Source organism: Archocentrus centrarchus, chromosome 19 (assembly GCF_007364275.1).
Source record: "Archocentrus centrarchus isolate MPI-CPG fArcCen1 chromosome 19, fArcCen1, whole genome shotgun sequence".
Lineage (NCBI taxonomy): Eukaryota > Metazoa > Chordata > Actinopteri > Cichliformes > Cichlidae > Archocentrus > Archocentrus centrarchus.
This window is the reverse complement of record NC_044364.1, coordinates 15,880,624-15,899,374: the sequence shown is the minus strand read 5'-3', so window position 1 is coordinate 15,899,374 and position 18,751 is coordinate 15,880,624. Positions and strand designations below refer to the sequence as shown.

Sequence of the window (18,751 nt, the reverse complement as noted above, 5' to 3'; positions counted from 1 at the left end):
TAAATGTTTATTATTTCTTCTGATTATTATTCTTATTGAACAAAAGATGCTCATTTTGATACATTTAAAAACAAGAAGAAAAAAATCTCGGTTAAGGTATTCATTACCTCTTTTTTTTCCTCCACAACAGCCTATAAATACATGGGAACTGAGGAGAGCAATTGCTGTAGTTTTTAAATTTTTTTATTACACTCTTTTTTTTTGATACACTTTTGCAGCTGCTCAGCATTTCAAGGCCTCCTTTTCATATATTCTGCTTCATAATGGACGCAGTGTTATCAGTGCGAGACAGATCTGGACTGCTTCCAGGCCAGATTAGCAGCAATACTCTTCATAACGCATGGAGAATTTGGTTTGGCATTGTCTTGATAAAATAAGTGAGTAACGCGCTAAATAGGTGAGCTGCATATGAATGTGGCTTTAACGGTGCCTATGCCATGTGCAAAAGTGAATCGCCATGCCAACAAGGATGCGGATAGGAAGCTGGATGGCCTCTATCCACTTCATCCCATAGGATGGAGTATTGATGATTTCTGAAAAGAATCTCACATTTTGATTCATCCGATTAATCCTTTTACACATGTGGAATAAACTGAATTGAGTTGCAAGTTTACTTTGTTCACTGACAATGATTTTAGCAAATATTCTTAACATGTACAGAAATGGATCTGCTTTTAATGCACTGCCGCTGATAAGGGCGCGAAGATCCCATTCATGGAATATTGGTTTTTGCTGGTGTTGGCTGTGTACAAGATATATCTGGATTCTTTTATTATAATGATATTATAATTCTTTAGATTTTGAAACTGCCCAATTTTCACTGAGATACATTATTGAGATCCTTCACACAATCACTTCTTTCACAGAGGACCTGTTGTCAACTGATTTAATTAGTTGTGAGATTTTGCTGGTTTTGGGGTTTTATTTGCATCATGGTTTTTATTGCTTTTGTTTTTAAAAATGTCTCTGTCCACATGAAAATGCAAAAAGCATGCCAATGTAGGTGGCTATAGACCTTATAGAAGTGTTGGACAATCAGAAGCCCACAACAATAACACAGTGGACAGTTTGATGTGGGGAAAAAAAAAAGGAAAACGAGCACACCTTTGGAGCTGCGAGATAAAAATGAGCATCTTTTTGTTTGTCTGCTGAAAATCTTCCCTCTGAAAGGAGCATTTCAAAAGCTCCTTTTTCAGTGACCTAAAATACTGTTTCCGTGTCAACAAAAGGCCAAAACGCATTGAAAAATCTCCATTTACCAAAATCCCCACGTACATGCCGACCAGACATATCTATATTTAAACTTCTGTTTTGTTTTTAAACAGGGTTGTCGTAATATCTAGCAACATAAATGATTACTTAAATTGGAAAGTAACTGCACCTGGAGACCATGATGTTAATAACTGCAAGCAAGCAACTGCCCAGTGTTTAAGCTGACACACTTTCTCTGTTTGTTTGCTGCAGTGTTGAACTGGATTTCAAGCAACAGGAAGACAAGCTCCAACCACTGATGAAGAGGCTTTGCCCTACAGAGGACACCCACTTTCCCCCACTGCCTTACCCCCAGGAGGCCTTCACCTCCACCCCAAAACGCAAGTCCAAAGCTGACTCCAAGAAACACGCTCGCTGGAAACTTTGGTTCCTGTGACAACAAAGAACCATCTTCTATCCCACTACCGTGCACAGGATTTAAGCGTCCATCTAATCATCCACTTTTGTTTGGTTTATTCATCATCTTCTTTTATATCAGATTCCTTTGGATGTAGACCTGGTGTTAATGGAGAGCTAGACTGGATACCAAACCCTTTTCTGAGATGACAGGATGTGTAATGAGACACGAGTGCGGATTCCACGGAAAATTCAAAATGTCATGCTTACCAAAAATGGATTCTGAGTTATTTTTGAACTAATTTCTTCAAACACGGTGTGAAATTACACCAGGGAAACATATTTGGAGATCAGCAAGGTGAGAAGATGAATTTGATTTCCCGCTGTCCATTTGCATATAATTTTTTTTCCTAGCTGACGTCAGCGGGGTTCTGTTCTGTAATGGTTTCTGTGCCCGTCACATTTCTATTCCTCAGTTGGGACTTTCTTCCCAGCCTCCAGGAGAGGTTGGCAGTTCAACCATAAACAGCATATCACTGTACTGCAAAGCACAATTAGAACTGTTCAGGAAACATTTTCTCCAGAATAATCAAAAAGAACTATTTTGAGTAATAACTCACATGTAGATTGTCTACTAACAATGACAGAGTGAAGACTTTCATATCTATCTAAAGAAGAGACCTAAAGGATATAATGTCAGAGATGTTTATTGGAGTTCTACAGTCAACTTTTTATCCATTGCTAAAATGTCTCCTTGAATCAACTGACTTTGAAGTAAAACAAAAAAGAAAGAAAAGAAAAGAATAAATAACACTTATTTTCTTAAAAACATTTGCAAAGTTAAACATCAATGTACTTTTTTCTACATAAATATATCTATGTACATTCACCTTAAGGTTTAGCAAAATGTATTTATTTGCGCTGCAATGACGGGAGCGGTGCAGTTCAAAAACTACAGCGCAAAGGAAGTCAATAATTTCTTAATTTTCAATTCTTTTCCATGCATCACAATGTTCTTACTAACCTCACATATGCATATGGCCATTAAACGCCCCCCCAAAAGGTGAAACCCATTCATCAGTATAAAGCTATAGACACACAGAGAAAACTGTTAAAGTTACAAAACCAGCTATAATAAACAGTTGGTTTTTTTTAGCACATGCGAGGGGTATCAGAGGATAGCTTTGATTGTATTGCTGCAGTATCCTGTATTAGCTACCACGATAGCTACTGAAACCAAGCCACAGAGACTGAATGTGCCACTTCTGATCACAACCAGGGCTTCTACAGTGCAGGGTGGCAGGCTTATAGCCTTGCATGCTTTTTACAACCTTTGAATTTTGCAGGATATTTTCTAGCTTTTAAAAAAATTAATAAATAAAAAATTTAACAAGATTGACAAAATCTTTCCCCCCGTTTCCCTTTATTATTATTATTATTATTATTATTACTATTAGTTCCTGCTCATTGCTTTGCATCTATTTAACTGTAAAGTAAAAACACGTGCAGTAACTCCACAATGGGTTCAACAACTGCGTGCAGCCAAAACAGCACAGGCATTTACTATACCGTCCTGTGAAAAAGTGAGAACATCCGATAAAGAAAGATTAGCTTTTGGACAGATATGGGAGAACAAGCATTTTATCCTCTTTGATTAACAAAGGTGCTATCCTGACATAAATGACACAAAGACTGACCTTTTTTTTCTCTGTCAATATACAAAACAGATTCCATAGAAAAAACAATGATTAGACCCTCCATTAACTTTGCTAGGATCTGTTGTCCTCTTTGGTATTCAAGTGTAAAGTGTCATCAAGCCAAGATCTCTGAGAAGTCTCTGAGAACCACTACATTTAATCAATCAAGATTTGCAGATAACACTTGGAGCTTTAAAGTGCTTATGTGTACAATCAGAAAGATTCCAAAATTGGAATGGTACATGAATGGGAGATATGCCAAAAGAGTTGTTTGGCCACAACAGCAAAAGGAAAGTTTTGCATTTAAAACAAGCGACACATTTCAAAAAGACACAACTTTGAAGGCAAATGGCCGCTGATTCCAGCTTGCGCCGCACTTTTCACAGTCCAAGTTTGCAGGTCTTTACAGCCAAGTAAAAGCGACCACGATAAACTGCTAGTGAGGTTTTTGGTGCAGCACTGCATAGCTCTTTGCGACTGCCTGCAACTACTCACAACTGGTTGGGGAAAACACATTTTTTTCCTTGTGACCAGTGGTTGCAAGATGGTTGCTAACCATCTCCAGGCCTGTGTAACTGAGGCATATGCACTTGCAATAAATGCCCATTTATAGGCCATGTGTGTACTTGTTTTTCACTACAAAATAAAATAGCATTTCTTATGTTCGCTGAATAAAAGTATGTCACCTTTATCCTTAGGAGCCTTTTCAAAGAGGATCAAGTGTTTGCTGGTCCAGATATTTAATCAGTTTCCATGGGTTATTCTTACTTACTCACATCATGGTATATAAATATATGTTACATGGTATCAAATAGGGCTAAAACCATTTCAAGAGTGGGAAAACAGCCAATATCTGAAAGACAGCAAAAATTAAGTTAACTGATCACTCTAAAAGACAAAACCACTGCCCCAGAAGACAGGAAATATGCCAAAGTGGTTTCAAGGATGTAAGAAAGTGTATGACACCAATACCCAGCAAACTATTAGCTATCACTGGCTTGACCTTCGCAAGCTCCAATATGCTGCATTTTGTTGGTTACATGTATTTCACACCTTCACTCTTGTATATGCTAGGTTGATTTCTTTCAGTAGTTATACTGTAGCATCAAGAGAGAACTAGATGTTTATCTGTATCTTAAAGAAGTGCAATTGATTTATTATGTGCAATACTGTGTCTTTTTTACAGTTTTTTTTTAAAAAGATAAAAAAAAATAAAGATATTTAATATGCAAAAATATATATTAAAAAATAAAAACAGACATCAACAGAGCTCTCAAAATCTGATCTAGACTTGAGTTTCATTTGTGGAGCCATAAGCAGACTGATAGTTTTTCCCCACCTTCCTCAGTCCTATAACAAGTGAAGGATTCATTTACCAAATCACAAAAACATCTGCCTGATGGTATCCAGCTATTTGGAATACGTTCGCTCAGTGTCTTGTGGGGTCTGCACTGCAAATGTACATCACGGCATCTAGAAAGATGCAGTACTTTTGAACAACTGAAATTTTGCAGAAGAAATCATCGTGGGCAAACAATATGTTGCAATTCGGATGAACAATCCCTGTGAAAACCAATTTATGATTTCACTGCTGAGGAACATTGTCTGAAATTCTGTATTGAAAACTATGGATGCGCCATTATCAACATTGGATAATCAGTACTGATATTGGCCTTGCTGACCAGCATTAACCTGCTTGCAAATCTACCAGAAGCGGTGGCTGACTTATCTGTTGTGATCTTTAAGGTGGCTAAATGATCAAAGAAAGCACGACGAAGAGTTCAAGCCCTTTAAAACTGATACTTTTTTATAATGTAAATTTACTTACTTTTATTCATGCAGGAATAAAAATAAATAAATAACAAAAACAGATTAGAATCTTACCTATTGGTCAAATTTAACATCAGTATCTGACCAGAACACTTAGTGCATCCTTTAAAAAAAAGATAAGGTTGAAATCCTACAAATCTTTAATGTACCATTGTGGCCTGAGAAGAGAGAAGAATACAGCAGAGGGGTAAGCAGAGGTGCTTTGTGCACAGTCAACCTGATTGGGGACCAGTCTTTGCCCTTACTATCCAGAATCTTTTGGGCATGTCCATGTGCTCATGTGTCTGCACATGCACCTGCTTCATGTTAATACAAACAAGTCTTGAAGGGCAAACATGAGGCAAAGCAGCAACAAAGCTCTGAGCAAAAAAAACCCACAGATGAGGAGTCACCCTCACATTGATACATGAAGTAATGTCGCTGAAGGTCAGCACTGACTTCCTCCCCAGAGCCTGGCCTTCTCCACCGGGCTTCCCATGAGTGAATGTGTATGCCATAGAACTGAGAGTACAAAAAAAAAAAGACACCTACTGCAGCTTAACATTTTGCATTCTTACTTAAAAATCCTCTGTGGTTTGAAGGTGACAAACAGAAGATAAGTTCCAGTGATTTTTATAGTGCTGACAATCACCACACATCTGACATGGCTTGTTGCAGGGCCAATAAACCAAAAGAGGGATGCTCAGTCAAAGTTTTAAAACAGGTGAGGAGACGAGAGGTGCACTGAGTGATAAGTGCATGTTCGAGGCATTATGATGCAGTGCCATATCTCACTATGCTTCTTTTCTGTAAGAGCTCTGCAGTGGTCTGGCCAGCAGAATAAAAAGAGAGGAGAGAAGGCAGAAAGAAAGACGCCAAGAAAAATGTTTGAACAGAAAAAATATCTAAACACAGAGCTAACATGAATGACTGATGCAAGATTCTGATCTGAACACGTGGAACTGGGATGGCGGTGTTGCAATTTGCAGTATTAAGTCAGTGAGTGTATGCAGCAAAGGAAAAAGCTCTAGCACCTATAGCTGGTCAGCCCCATATTGTCAATCAATAACACACAGTCCTCCCCTGCAGCTTTCCAGTTCATTCCCTCTGCACACTGCAGGAAAATCATCAGGATAACTGGAGCACTGCAGCCAAGTATCACTGCAACATGTTTTGAGCAGTCCTGAAAACTTTTGTGCACAAAGAAGTTTTGCTGGGTTTGTTTGTTTGTTTTCTTGACATCATTATGGGAAAGCTAGCTGTCCATCAAAGTTTCAAATATGTGTTGACGTCTTTTAATCAATTCTGACATTTAGGTATTTGCTGACAATCCATAACAAAATTATGCAGATACTAGTGAATCTAAAATAACGCATTTATATGGCAAGGTCTGTTTCACTGGTTTTGCTGCATGTCAAGTATAGACTTCTTTGTTTATGTATTTGCACCTTCCTATTTCTGTGTATCTGCAATGGCTTCCTATTTTTGTGCATAAAGGGCATAAAGGTAGAACTTGCTACTTTCCACAGAAGCAGCCTAAATGTTTCTGCTGCAACCATAACGTAAATTCATTCACAAGGACTTATTTCAACCTGCGTGAGGGTGGACATGAATACAAAGATGCAGCCAGTTAGATGATGCTATGATGCTGAGTCCAAGTTGCTAACAGACGTAGCACTGCAGTGGCAACACGCAACAAAACCAGCACACCCCCCACCCCCAAAGTCGTCACTGCGTGCTTTCTCATCAACATTCTGTGTCCACCACTGCCAGGAGAGAGGAGAAAGGAAAGAGAGAGAGAGAGAAAGAGAGAGCGCGATGGACAGGAGACAGAGTAGAACGTTAATGCATAAATCTAAATGTAAGAGCCTGCCACTCAGAAGAGCAAGGTCGGTGGTTGGATGCGGTGTTGTATAAGCAGCAGCGTGCAAGCTGCCTGCAGAGTAGGCATCTGTACCCAGAGGCTGCAACAACAGCCCTCTGATTAGAAAGCAACAACGCTACTAGCAGCACTAACTGGGTCTCATCGCTTTTAAAAATTTACACCCACCTTATTCATCATTAAATAATCATTTGGGGACCTAGTTCAAATGCAATTTCTGTCCCAAGTACTATATAATGTATAATGTGTTTGAGTAAAAGAGCCTTAGGCTTTCATGTAACCTCTAAATCCCACTGAGTAAAAGGACACTGCACATTGATGCAAAATCATATTCAGATGCTTAAAATGTCAAAGCAGTCAAGTACAGTGGCTAGCTAGCTATAAAGGCAGCCGCTGACAAAAGGTTGGGGTCGGCAGGGACAATATACCTGAGCTGTGTACAAGGAGCAAAATAAAATAGAGGGCAGTGGCAGCACATGTATACAAAGTAGATAGTTTCAACATGGGCCGCAGGAGGTCATGGGTAGAGTAGGTTCATTAACTAAAAAGGAGGCTGGTCATCTTTAGTGGCAGCCAACAGCCGCTGCTGGAATCAAGGAACGCATTTCAACTACATCACAGGGTGACACTGAAATGGATGCACTTAGTATAATACAGTAAAGAGGAGGCCTGCTACCTTCATCTTGATAGCCTTTTGACAAAGTGGCAGGCAAGCATATCCCCGCTGCAGTGAAAAACAACAAATAAGAAAAGGCATGAGTGGAGGGTGAGCGGTTAAGGCAGCTGACCCAAGCTGTAACAACACGTCTACAAAGATAAAATCTCTCTTCAGATTTACCTTTCAAAACTGTTTGACTATGAGCCTGAATAGCTCGTATAACAATGAATCGAGTGGAGAGCTACAGTGGGAGCGTAAGTGGAAGCCCTTGACACCCTCCAGGAAGCGGGTTGGGAGAAAATGGGCAGAGGGACGGCTTTAGCTCAACTCGCAACTTCATTAGCTTGACATTATTTAGTGTGATGTATGCTTAGCAATCTGTTACAGAACAGAGGGCTTCCCATCTATGAGATTAGCTGGTGCATTGCTGGAATACTTTCAGACAGGAGAGAGACAGAAAAGGAACAGTTCCTGAATTTCTGATGCCTAGAAAGTAAAAAAAAACGGACCTGAATACAGGGGACGAAGCACCAGTGCTGTGGACATATTACAGCACTATGACATAACACACACACATACAAAACACGCAAGATGATCACTCGATGTGACTCTGGGCTTTATTAAATCATTCCCTGCTGGCATGGCTCAGTTACTGGTAATAAAAGCTTCCATTTAAACAAGTGATGCTGAGGCCTGGTGCTCCCCGGATGGAGACGGTTTGAATATCAGTCATTACTAAATGTCTCTCCATTTTTCTGTAGGTCCACAGAAAATGTCTCATCACTAAGCTGTCTTTTACAGAGCAATAAAAGTAGGAATGCCCATCACAAAAAAAGCCTCACTTTAAAAGATAATACAACACCAGCTACATGCAGCTCTAATGAACAAATTATTCAAAAGAAGGGAATAGAACAAGTCAAACAACACAAAAGTTCACATTTATGACTCAAGATACAGTTGTATTAATTGGCTTTTTGGGCTCATGAAAATGTATGAAGCCTTTTCCACGCACATCAGGCAGACTGCATATTTACAGGATGACTGATAAGTATATTACTTGCTACCAAGCTCTGGCTGAGAGAGTGATTGGAAGACGGATGCTAAAGGCAATGGCAGGGTGATACAGTGATTAGATTACAGCACAGAGCACCAGAAGTGTACTAATAAATGAAGATCAGACACACAAGTAAACCAAAAGCAAAGCACACGCAGACACACCGGCACAAAAACAACCAGTTGAAGAAAGATATGAGCAGATCAAAGCCTCTCTTAGACTGAGGGAGTGTGAAAGCAATCTGCCAAGGTAGGCTTTACCTTTAATGATACTTTTGGATTGGAACTGGGGTTGCTGTGTGACTGTGGAAGTCAGTCTGGTTGTGGTAAACATGCCACTAACTCTAAGTGTATGTATGTGTATAAAAATCACCAAGAAGTGTGGGTTTAGCACGATGTGCTGCATGGTATCCGAGCAGAAAATCAAACTTACAATGTGAGGTGAATCGCGACCCATGGAAATGATTGTCCTGTTGACAGTCCTCAGCAGCTTCTCCATGATGATTTGCACATGCCACTGAGTGGGACCCTGTAAATAATACAGTAATATCATAAAAGCAATATTGCCACACAGATATAGAGAAGCAAAAAGCTAATGATACAAAAAGCATGATCACTTCAAATGACAAATTCACACGGCAACTTTGCTGTTGCATAACAGTAAATGTTCTTTAAGTAGCCTTCAGGAACAGCTCAGGCTTCTTGAAGAACATTCCAAAGCTCTTCTTTGGATGTTGGCTGCCTTTTGTTCCATTCTGTGTCAAGATGATCCCATCACTGCTTCAATAATGTTGAGGTATAGGCTCAGCATCAGAACCTGACATTTTTGCAATCAGAATTCCACCAGCCAGCACCACTGACAGAAATGCAGCCACAAATCACGACTGTGTTTTACTGACGGCTGCAGATACTCACTGTTGTACCTTTCTCCTGACCTCCTGATGAAAGTTTGAAAAAAAATATTTCAAATTTGGATACATTACTCCATAAAACCTGTTGTCACTGATTGTCAATCTAGTTCTTGTGTCACTTGGCATGCCTCAGCCTTTTCTCCTCATCTCTCTTCCTTAACAATGGCTTTCCTGGCAGCCACCCCTCTATTGAAACCATTTCAGATGAGGCTTTGGTGAACACTCAGTGGATCAACTGAAGGGTCAGATGCATCTCCTGTGTCAGGTCTCTGCTAGATTTTCTCCTATTTCTTAAAGACCTGACTCTCAGATACTGTTCATCTGCTGTAGATAGTTTTGGTTTGTTTTTTGGGTTGTTTTTTTTTTTTAGGTTGGACACTTCTTTTGTCTTCCACTTGTCCAGTTTTCTCAATTTTTTCAAAGCTGCACTGCACACCATGCCAAGATGTGTCAAGTTTTCAGCTAATAACACTTTGGGTATCACATTCTTGGTGCAAAAATACTATTTTATGCCTATCAAACTGTGTTACCTTTGACATTTTTCATAGATTCAGCTAAAGAAATGGGAACAAATGTGTGTTTAACGACAGGCTGTAAGTAACAAAGTGCCTAAAGATACAATTTAAAATGACTTTTTTGCTAAGTTGTCTGATATACGCAGACACAATACTGGTGCATCCTTTGATTAGGTTGAGTAAAAAAAGCAGCCAATGTCCAAACAAACACTTTGAAAGACCTTCAGAAATCCTGGAGAACTACTGCTCAAAAGAATGTTTGGTTGTTGGTTTTTTAAATTACAACAACCTTGGAAGTAAAATATAAAGAAACGGGTGGCTCAACACTTTTGCACAGTACTCCAAAAACAAAAAAAGTTTTTTGTTTAGGAGTAGAGCATGACTGATATATGATATTTAAGACAGACACTAATATTTGGTGATTTGAAAAGCTGATTTATGGGCCTTTTTTTTTTTTTCTTTCAGACACATGAAACACACACAGATTCCCTAACATTTGTTATGTGTACTTACTGATGAATCCTTACTAAGATGTTAAGACAATGCAGTTTAAAAGTAATCTTGTATTACTGTCACAACAAGTTATGGATTACTGCCCAACTCTGTTCAGATCAGCCGGTTGTTGTTATTACTGTCTGTACCTGTCCTTGGGAGAATTCTTCTAAGGAGACTGATCTTTGCAATACCAGCCGAAACTTTCAATAATTTAATGACTCTTTCTGCAGTTGAAGAAGTCATGCACATGTGCAAGTGCGCACACACAAACATTCACACAGTTGCAGAGGAGCACTTGGGAGAAGTCTGAATAAACTGGTTCAGACTGTTTTTTAGAGAAAAATCTAGGCCTGTGTCAACCAAAACAAAGACAAGGCAGAAATGGGAAGAAAAAGTTAGGATTTTTTAAACAAATCTAGCTATTTTAAAAGAGGGGTACCCAGTTAGACATTTATTGCTGACAAGACAAATTGTTTGATGACTTCGAAATTTAAGTAGACAGACATATCCACAGAGGTTTTCACTCTCCGTATTTGTGTGAGCATGTAAGTCTAGGAAAGCCTTGGTTGTGCTGATGTGTAGGACAGATATAACAGAGGGCAAGACAGTGAGAGGATTCAGCAATTTGTGAAAGAGCAAGAGAGGGGTGTAAAAGCCAGAGCAAGTGGGAGAGGTGGATAATCCCTAGCAGAGTGGAGTGCAGGAGGCTGGACGGTCGTGATCAATGACGAGAGCCTGAGAGGGCCTGAGGGAGGACATCAGGAGTCTGTGCACGGATCACACACACTCCAAAAAAAACATGTGTTAGTGAGTGTGTCTCTTATCATCTGAGCTTGTGAGGTGACAGGACGATACACGCGTATGTGAGAAGGGGACTTAACTTTTAAAATTCTAGAAACAGTTTTGTGCCAAAGCGTCGAGCAGAAAAAATGTTGGGGGAAAAAAAATGTGCTTATTTGAAAAAAATTGTTTGAGCTCCTTAGAAATAAAAACATGTATTTCTCTCTTATGAAACTGTAAAATAAGTATTTTGCAGAGTTGCACTGTTCATCAGGCAAAACAAAGAATCTGATGTCACCATAAGGTTTGAATACTGTTTGGCTATAAAACAAAAAATGTAAAATAGCACTGTACTAGAATTATTCACTGCCTAATCGAATTCCAGTTTACATCCATTTCTCCCCGCATACCCAAGTTCCAGCATTTAATAATGGCCAGAAAGTGTTTTAGTAGGTGTGTTATGATGGCCACAGGCAGTCATCTTTGACCAGCAAATTCTAATCAGTTCATTTTTGACACAAAGTAAAACACAATGTTCCGGAGATATGAAGAAATTAATGGTGTGGACATTTTCAGTTTGTCTAATGGACAAGCTGAAAATATAATGCCAGCAGCCACGGCTGTCACTGGCACTGAGAACACTTTTACTGGCTCTGTGACCAACGTTCATACTGCTCATCATGATGTGGACCACACTGCTTTAAGATTCTCTGGTTTTAAAGTAGAGGTCGACTGATATCAAGGACACTTACAGCTGATAAATAAATAAATCTACCTGCAGTAAAATGCAATCTTGGTGTGAAAATTTACAAAAAAAAAAAACAAAACAAAACTAGACAACGCAAAGCTGTTCATGCTTTCCAAATCTTTAAAAAATAAAAATTCAACATTTATCTTAAGATATAAAGTTCAAAGACACAGATTAAAAAAAAAAAAATACTGATAAAGGCTTAATGTTGGATCCAATAATTGGCCAGGTTGATAATCAATAGGCTCTCAATTCTAAAGCACCACAGGGTTGAGCAGAACTCATTACAACGCTATTGGATAAAATTCACTGCTGTATGGCCTCCAGCAACCTAAAGCAATGAATTACTGAGCACAGCCACCTCTACATGTTAGTAAATTAATGCTGTCGTAAAGCATGCTCCTTTCAGAGCATGCAGGCCAATAAAACAAATAGAGAACAGCATACTAATAGTTATTAAGTATAATAACCACAGTCAAAAGTGTTCTTTCTTCATAGAGGTACTCCTGGATCCCGCCATTACGCTACTGTTTATCCAAGAGGGAAATAAAAATATGTAAAGCTCCAGAGTTGAATTACTCACCACGTCTTTTCTGTAAAGCACCTCCAGGATGTCACTAAGCAGCTGGCAGCAAGCCTTCAGCTCCTCCCGGTTCTCCAGGTGGAACTTCAGCTGGTCCGTCATCAGCGGCAGCAGGATCTCGCGGCAATCTGCAGGGACGCCGATAAATACACACACCCGTGATGACACTCAACACATGGAGCAGATGATAGATTACACAAAGCAATACAGCATATGTTCTTGACACACTCGACGCAGAAACATGCAGCTTATTAAGAACTTTCCCACATCTCAGAGGACTAAATTAAAACACCATAAATTTATTAATTAAACAACTGCGGCAAGGCTCGCAAAATCCCTAAGAATAGTTATGCTCCCATTTTACTTCAAATACATTTTTAGGTAATTGGAAACAGGAAGTACTTGACCACAACACTGTCAAATCAAAAGCCACTTAGAGCCATAATCATTTTTAAGAGACCAGTCAATCATAAATCATCATAAAGTAAATTAATAAATAATAATAAAAAACAAACACCCAGTGACCCCACATTTCAGGTAATCCAATTAGATTATAATAGCAAACCTAAAAATATGGCTAAACCGAACATATTGGTCCCTAAAAATTCAAAAGCAGAATGTAAATAAGTTGTGCAGTCATGTGAAAGTACTCCATTACTGCTTTAATAGAAATTAGCACAGTAAGTAGCAGTCAGGTCAAATAAATGAATAAAAATGTACTTGGTTAACTGGTCATCAGCGAGTGTGGCCACCTTAAAAAAGCAGTTTGTGTGTGTTAACATAAGGCCACTCCTTTCCAGGAGTGGATGTCCAGTGACAACGCAATGTTTAGATAAAATGCAAAAAAACTCCAAGAGCTACATCTCAGCCTCTGTAGGACTCAGTTAGCATGTTAAATGTTGAAGTTCGTGACAGCAGAATTGGGAAAAAGACTGAACAAGTATGGCTTGTTTGGAAGGGATTCCAGGGGAAAATCTCTTCTCTCTAAAAAGAACATGGCACAATGACTTAGGTTTGCAAAGTTGCATCTGAAGAGACTACGACATTTCTGGAACAATGTCCTTTGGACAGATGAGACCAAAGAGAAGATGTCTGGCCATAATACACAGCATCATGTTTGGCAAAAATCAAACACAGCATATCAGCTGTGATGGAGGGGTGATGGGCTCATTTTGGAGCCTGAGTGTTTTGCAGTCAGTCCGCCATGAAATCCTCTGTTTTCCAAAGTCAAGGTCAGGGCCCAAAATAGGGTCATGCAACAGAGCAATGACGCAAAGCAAAGCGGCAAATCTACAAGAGACTGACTAAACAAGAAAAAAAAAAATCAAGGCACTGCAATGGCCCAGTCAAAGTCCAGATCTCAGCGCCTTTGAAATGCTGTGGCAGGACCTCAAGAGAGCTGTGAATAAATGAATGCCTGCAAACCTCAATGAAGTGAAGCAACACTGTAAAGAAGAGTGGGCCGAAATTCCTCCACAATGATGTCAGACAAAGTCACACAGAAAAGGATTACTTCAAGTTATTGCTGCTAAAGTTGGTTCTACAAACTATTGACTCATGGGGTGTACTTAATTTTTAACTGCACAGACTACACATAGAAACCTGTGAGAACTTTCCATCACAGTTAACAGGTTATTGGGTGTAAAACCACAAATGTGACCTTGCCCTTGAGCAAAGTCTGGGTGAAGACCCATTAGTTGATCACTGTGTGGATGTTTTACTAAAATATGACCGATATTCTAGGAGAAGTAGTGATTATTATTAATTATCTGTCTGCTACAACTTATAGACATGCAAACTGGTACTCTGTATGAAGAAGTACTAAAAAAAGAACACGTTTCCTTCAAGGAGTACACTAAGTGAAATTTTCCCCAGTACGGTTGTAGAACAGGGGAACAATTCTTTCTTCAAATAAAAATCTTTATGACTTTAAGATGGAGAGACGCTGCTGCTCTAAATGGCCACCAAGCACTGGATTTTATTTCACAATCAATACAATCTCTGCTTCACAGATAATGTTGCAACTGTAATAAGCCATTAAAACTGGGAGAAAATAATTTTTTTTCCCTTCACTGCACATCAAAGCGCACATAAAGGTTTGCATCCATGCTGCACGTAACCTATAATGAAAAGGGTGAACTAGTATGATGCTGTTTTGCATTCTCTGACCCTTTACTAAATGTATTATATGTCTAATTGGGCAGTATATACTGATTTCATGAAGCCAAACAACAAAATTGCAGTCAATACGGCCCGACATGCATGAAAAACTCCAAAGCCACCTTTGACAGAAGCGAGTGTTCATTCAGAAGCTGTTTCTATTTCACACAGAAAGCATGATGATGCTTTTTTAATTAACGGGTAATGACTGCACTATGCATAACTGGCAGTGTAACAAATAAATCCTCCTGGAGAATCAGAAATGTAATTTTTTAATTTTACAGGGTCTGATTAGTGCATCAATTACAGCATTATTCTCTGCTAGCAATCTAAGAGATCTCATGTAGCTGCTGGACTCATTTTGTATGGCTTTTAATGATTCTAATGTAAAAATAACTAAGGAGAAGCTCCTGCTTGATGATAATATTTAAACTAAATATGTGCACCAAATATGGGGGGAAAAAAGTAAAAAATAAGGCAGTTAATTTAAATGCAGTTCAGTTTGTTTGGGATCACGGTCATACTGAAAAATGAAGGCATTGCCAATCAGATGCTTTCCAGATGGTTCTTTATGGCGGATCAAAATCTGACGGTACTTTTCTGCATTTATAATTTCATCAATTTTGACAAGATCCCCAACACCGCTGGCTGAAATGCAGCCTCAAACCATGCCAGAGCATCCACCATGATTTCCAAACGTCTATAGACAGTCACTGTTGTACCTCCCTCCTGACCTCCTCTGTATGTACAATTTGAACCAAGAATTTCACATTTGGATTCATCACTCCATCAAACCTGTTGCCATTGATTTTCAGTTCAGTTCTTGTGTAATTTGCTATACCTTGGCCTTTTCTCCTTGAAAAATGGCTCCTTGACATCCTCCCTTCCACTGAAACTATTTCTGATGAGGCTTCAGTGAGCAGTATATGGATCAACAGCAGACACCTAACTCCCTTAAGTTATGTGCCTTTTTTATGCTTGAATGATTTATGTCAACATTAAGTGGCTTAACAAACAAACAAAAAAACAATGCCCTTAAAATTGGACAGGTGGAAGGATTAGACTGAAAATGAGTTAAAAAAAAAAAAGCAGCCAAAAAACCCCCCCTAAAACAAAACGAACAAACAACAACAACAAAAAAAAGAAGAAAAAAAAAATAAAAGAAAAAAGGAAGTCTAACTCTTTGGAAATACAATATAATAATAATAATAATAACAATAATAATAATAATAATAATAATAATAATAATTATTATTATTATTATTATTGTTATTATTATTATTATTATTATTATTATTATTATTATTATAACCTTTATAACATATTATAACCTATATAACCAGGTTTGTCCCATTGAGATCCAAGATCTCTTTTGCAAGAGAGACCTGGCCAAGAAGGACAGCACATAAAGTTTCAACACAAAAATTACACAAATATAGACAAAGAAAAAAAAAATAGTTAAAAAGAGTTTGCAAGACTAATCAAACATTTGCACTCATATTAGAAATATAGAGAAATAAAAGATGAATCAAGACTTTGGCACATTACTGTATCTCATTTATAACAACAAATATTACATACAAAGACATATCCATTGTAAGGTACAAAAGATTGAGATTAAAAGTTAAGCTGGCAGCTCTTATGGTATTACCTCTGAGAGCCTGCACTACAATATCTCTGCTATTAACATGAAGCTGTCACTTTTATAAACTTCAAAGAAATTATTATTTATGGACAAACTGACAATCATGTCTAGAGTGAAATAATTCCAGACACAATTTTAAATCTAGTTAAGGTCATTTCTATAGCAAATTTAAAAATAATAGCTGTTGACCAAAGTGCTATACATCTAAAATCCACAGTTCCACAGCTTCTGAGCAACAAATGCAAAGACTCGATCTTTTCTCTGCTTTAATCTGGATCTCAGGACAGCTCGGAGCATTTGCTCAGCACACCTCAGTGATCCAGTGGAAATGCGTGAGCTCCAAAGATCATAGAGGTAAGAACTAACCCATGCAATATCTTTAAAACAAATGAAATCTTAAACTCAATTTGAAAACTGACTGGCAGGTAGGGACGCTCGCTTGCAAGATAGTTAGAAACCATGCTGAAGCATTTTGGACCAGCTGCAGTCAGCTAAGCAGTGACAGACTGACACCTGAATAAAGACTATTACAATAGTCAAGTCGAGACAAAATGAAATGAAGGCATGGATAGACTCTCAAAGTCTCTGAAACAGATGAATGGCTCCACTTGTGCAAGTAACCAGAGTTTTAAAAAGCTAATTTTAATGACAGCATTAATGTATTTGCCAAAAGTTAGATTACTGTCAAATTTCACCCCCAAGTTCCTTGCAAATATTTATTATAAGTCTTTATAAGAGTTCATCCTAAAGGTTGAGGGTGAGGGTGTAGAGGTCGGGAGCACCAAACACAATGACCTCTGTTTTCTGTTCATTTAAGTTAAGAAAATTTAAAGAATCCATGTCTTAACATCCTCCAAAAAGTCCAGTAAGGCTTTCAGAGGACTTGTTGATTTACGTTTCAGTGGCAGGTAAATCTGTGCATCATCTGCATAACAATGAAATGAGATGCCAAGATTTATTTTATTACTTTTTTTTTTTTTAAATTTAAGCACAAGGGGAGCATAGAAACTGAAAAAAGAACTGGGCCAAGAATGTACCCCTGGGGGAGCCCACATGAGACCGAGCTTTTTGAGGACGATATATCCCCCAGCCTAGCTGTACCACTACAGTCCCTTTGATTCTGACAAAATGCTCCAGTTGAGATATAAGGATACCACGATCTACGATATCAAAGCCAGCACTTAGGTCTAATAGTACTAAAATGGGAGAATCTCCTGAGTCAGTAAGAGTTAAGATGTTATTTAAAACTTTTAAAAGCACATTTTCAGTGTTGTGATGTGCTTTTAAACCAGACTGAAATACTTCAGTAATAAAAAGCAATTTAGAAATCGGTCTGAAGTTGGATAAAACTGTTGGATCGTGGTTTTTTTTTTTTTTTTAAGAATAGACTACACCACAGGATGTTTCAAATCAGCAGGGACACACCCAGAATGAAGACTGCTATTGATAACAGACAGCACACTCATTCTCACAGTGTCAAAATCATCCTTCAGAAGGCAGGATGGAATAATATCCAGAGGACATCTAGTGGGTTTCAAGAAGGTGACTACTTCATTCAGCAAAGAAAAAGACACAGGCTCGAATGGTCAAAAGCAACAGAGGTTGATGTGTGAGTAGATGGGTCAGTGATGGGGAATATAATAAACTGATATTAGCAATCCTATCAACAAAAAAAAAATTTAGTTCTCACACATTGTTTAGACGATACTAGAGGTATAGCACCAGGAGGATTACGAACAGTTAACAACACTAAATAAAATTGGACAGTTGTTAGACAGCCTGCTGATTTAACAGAGATTCTTTTAGTACATCAAAAGACACCTGAAGTTTAGCCTTCTTCCATTTTCATTCAGCTTTTCTACACATCTGTCTGAATTCTCTGGTGACCTTAATCAACCAAGGCTGAGTTTTAGGTTTTAGACTCCTAGCTGTGAGAGAAGCAATAGAATCAAAGATTTCTGACCAGGTGGAATTAAACAGAGAAAGTAAGTGATCAGTGGACCTATCAAAAAGGAAACCATTGATAAGAAAAAGCAAAACGATCAGCAGTAACAGGGGTAACCTTGAAAATCTATGTGTATTCTATATTTCTGTGTGTGCTTAAAATTTTTGAGGGCTTTAAGGGCACTGTGTGGATTATTGAAGTTCCTTGTTTGTTACAAGGTTTCAATCCCCACTCCTCAAAACTACACAAGAAAAAAAACAAA

General features: G+C 38.4%; 2 protein-coding genes across 2 annotated transcripts in view; one reads left to right on the top strand and one right to left on the bottom strand.

Moving 5' to 3' along the window:
- The window catches only part of insyn2a (inhibitory synaptic factor 2A), a 33,033-nt gene extending 30,711 nt beyond the window's left edge, over window positions 1–2,322 (top strand). Inside the window, exon 4 of the mRNA XM_030754786.1 lies at window positions 1,465–2,322. Coding sequence (XP_030610646.1) covers window positions 1,465–1,648 — 184 coding nt within the window. The 3' untranslated portion in view covers window positions 1,649–2,322. The remainder of the gene's footprint in view (window positions 1–1,464) is intronic.
- dock1 (dedicator of cytokinesis 1) overlaps window positions 1–18,751 on the bottom strand; it is a 203,809-nt gene that overhangs the window by 112,890 nt on the left and 72,168 nt on the right. The window contains 2 exon segments of the mRNA XM_030754788.1: window positions 9,141–9,236; window positions 12,740–12,867. Of these exon segments, the coding sequence (XP_030610648.1) occupies window positions 9,141–9,236; window positions 12,740–12,867 (224 nt within the window).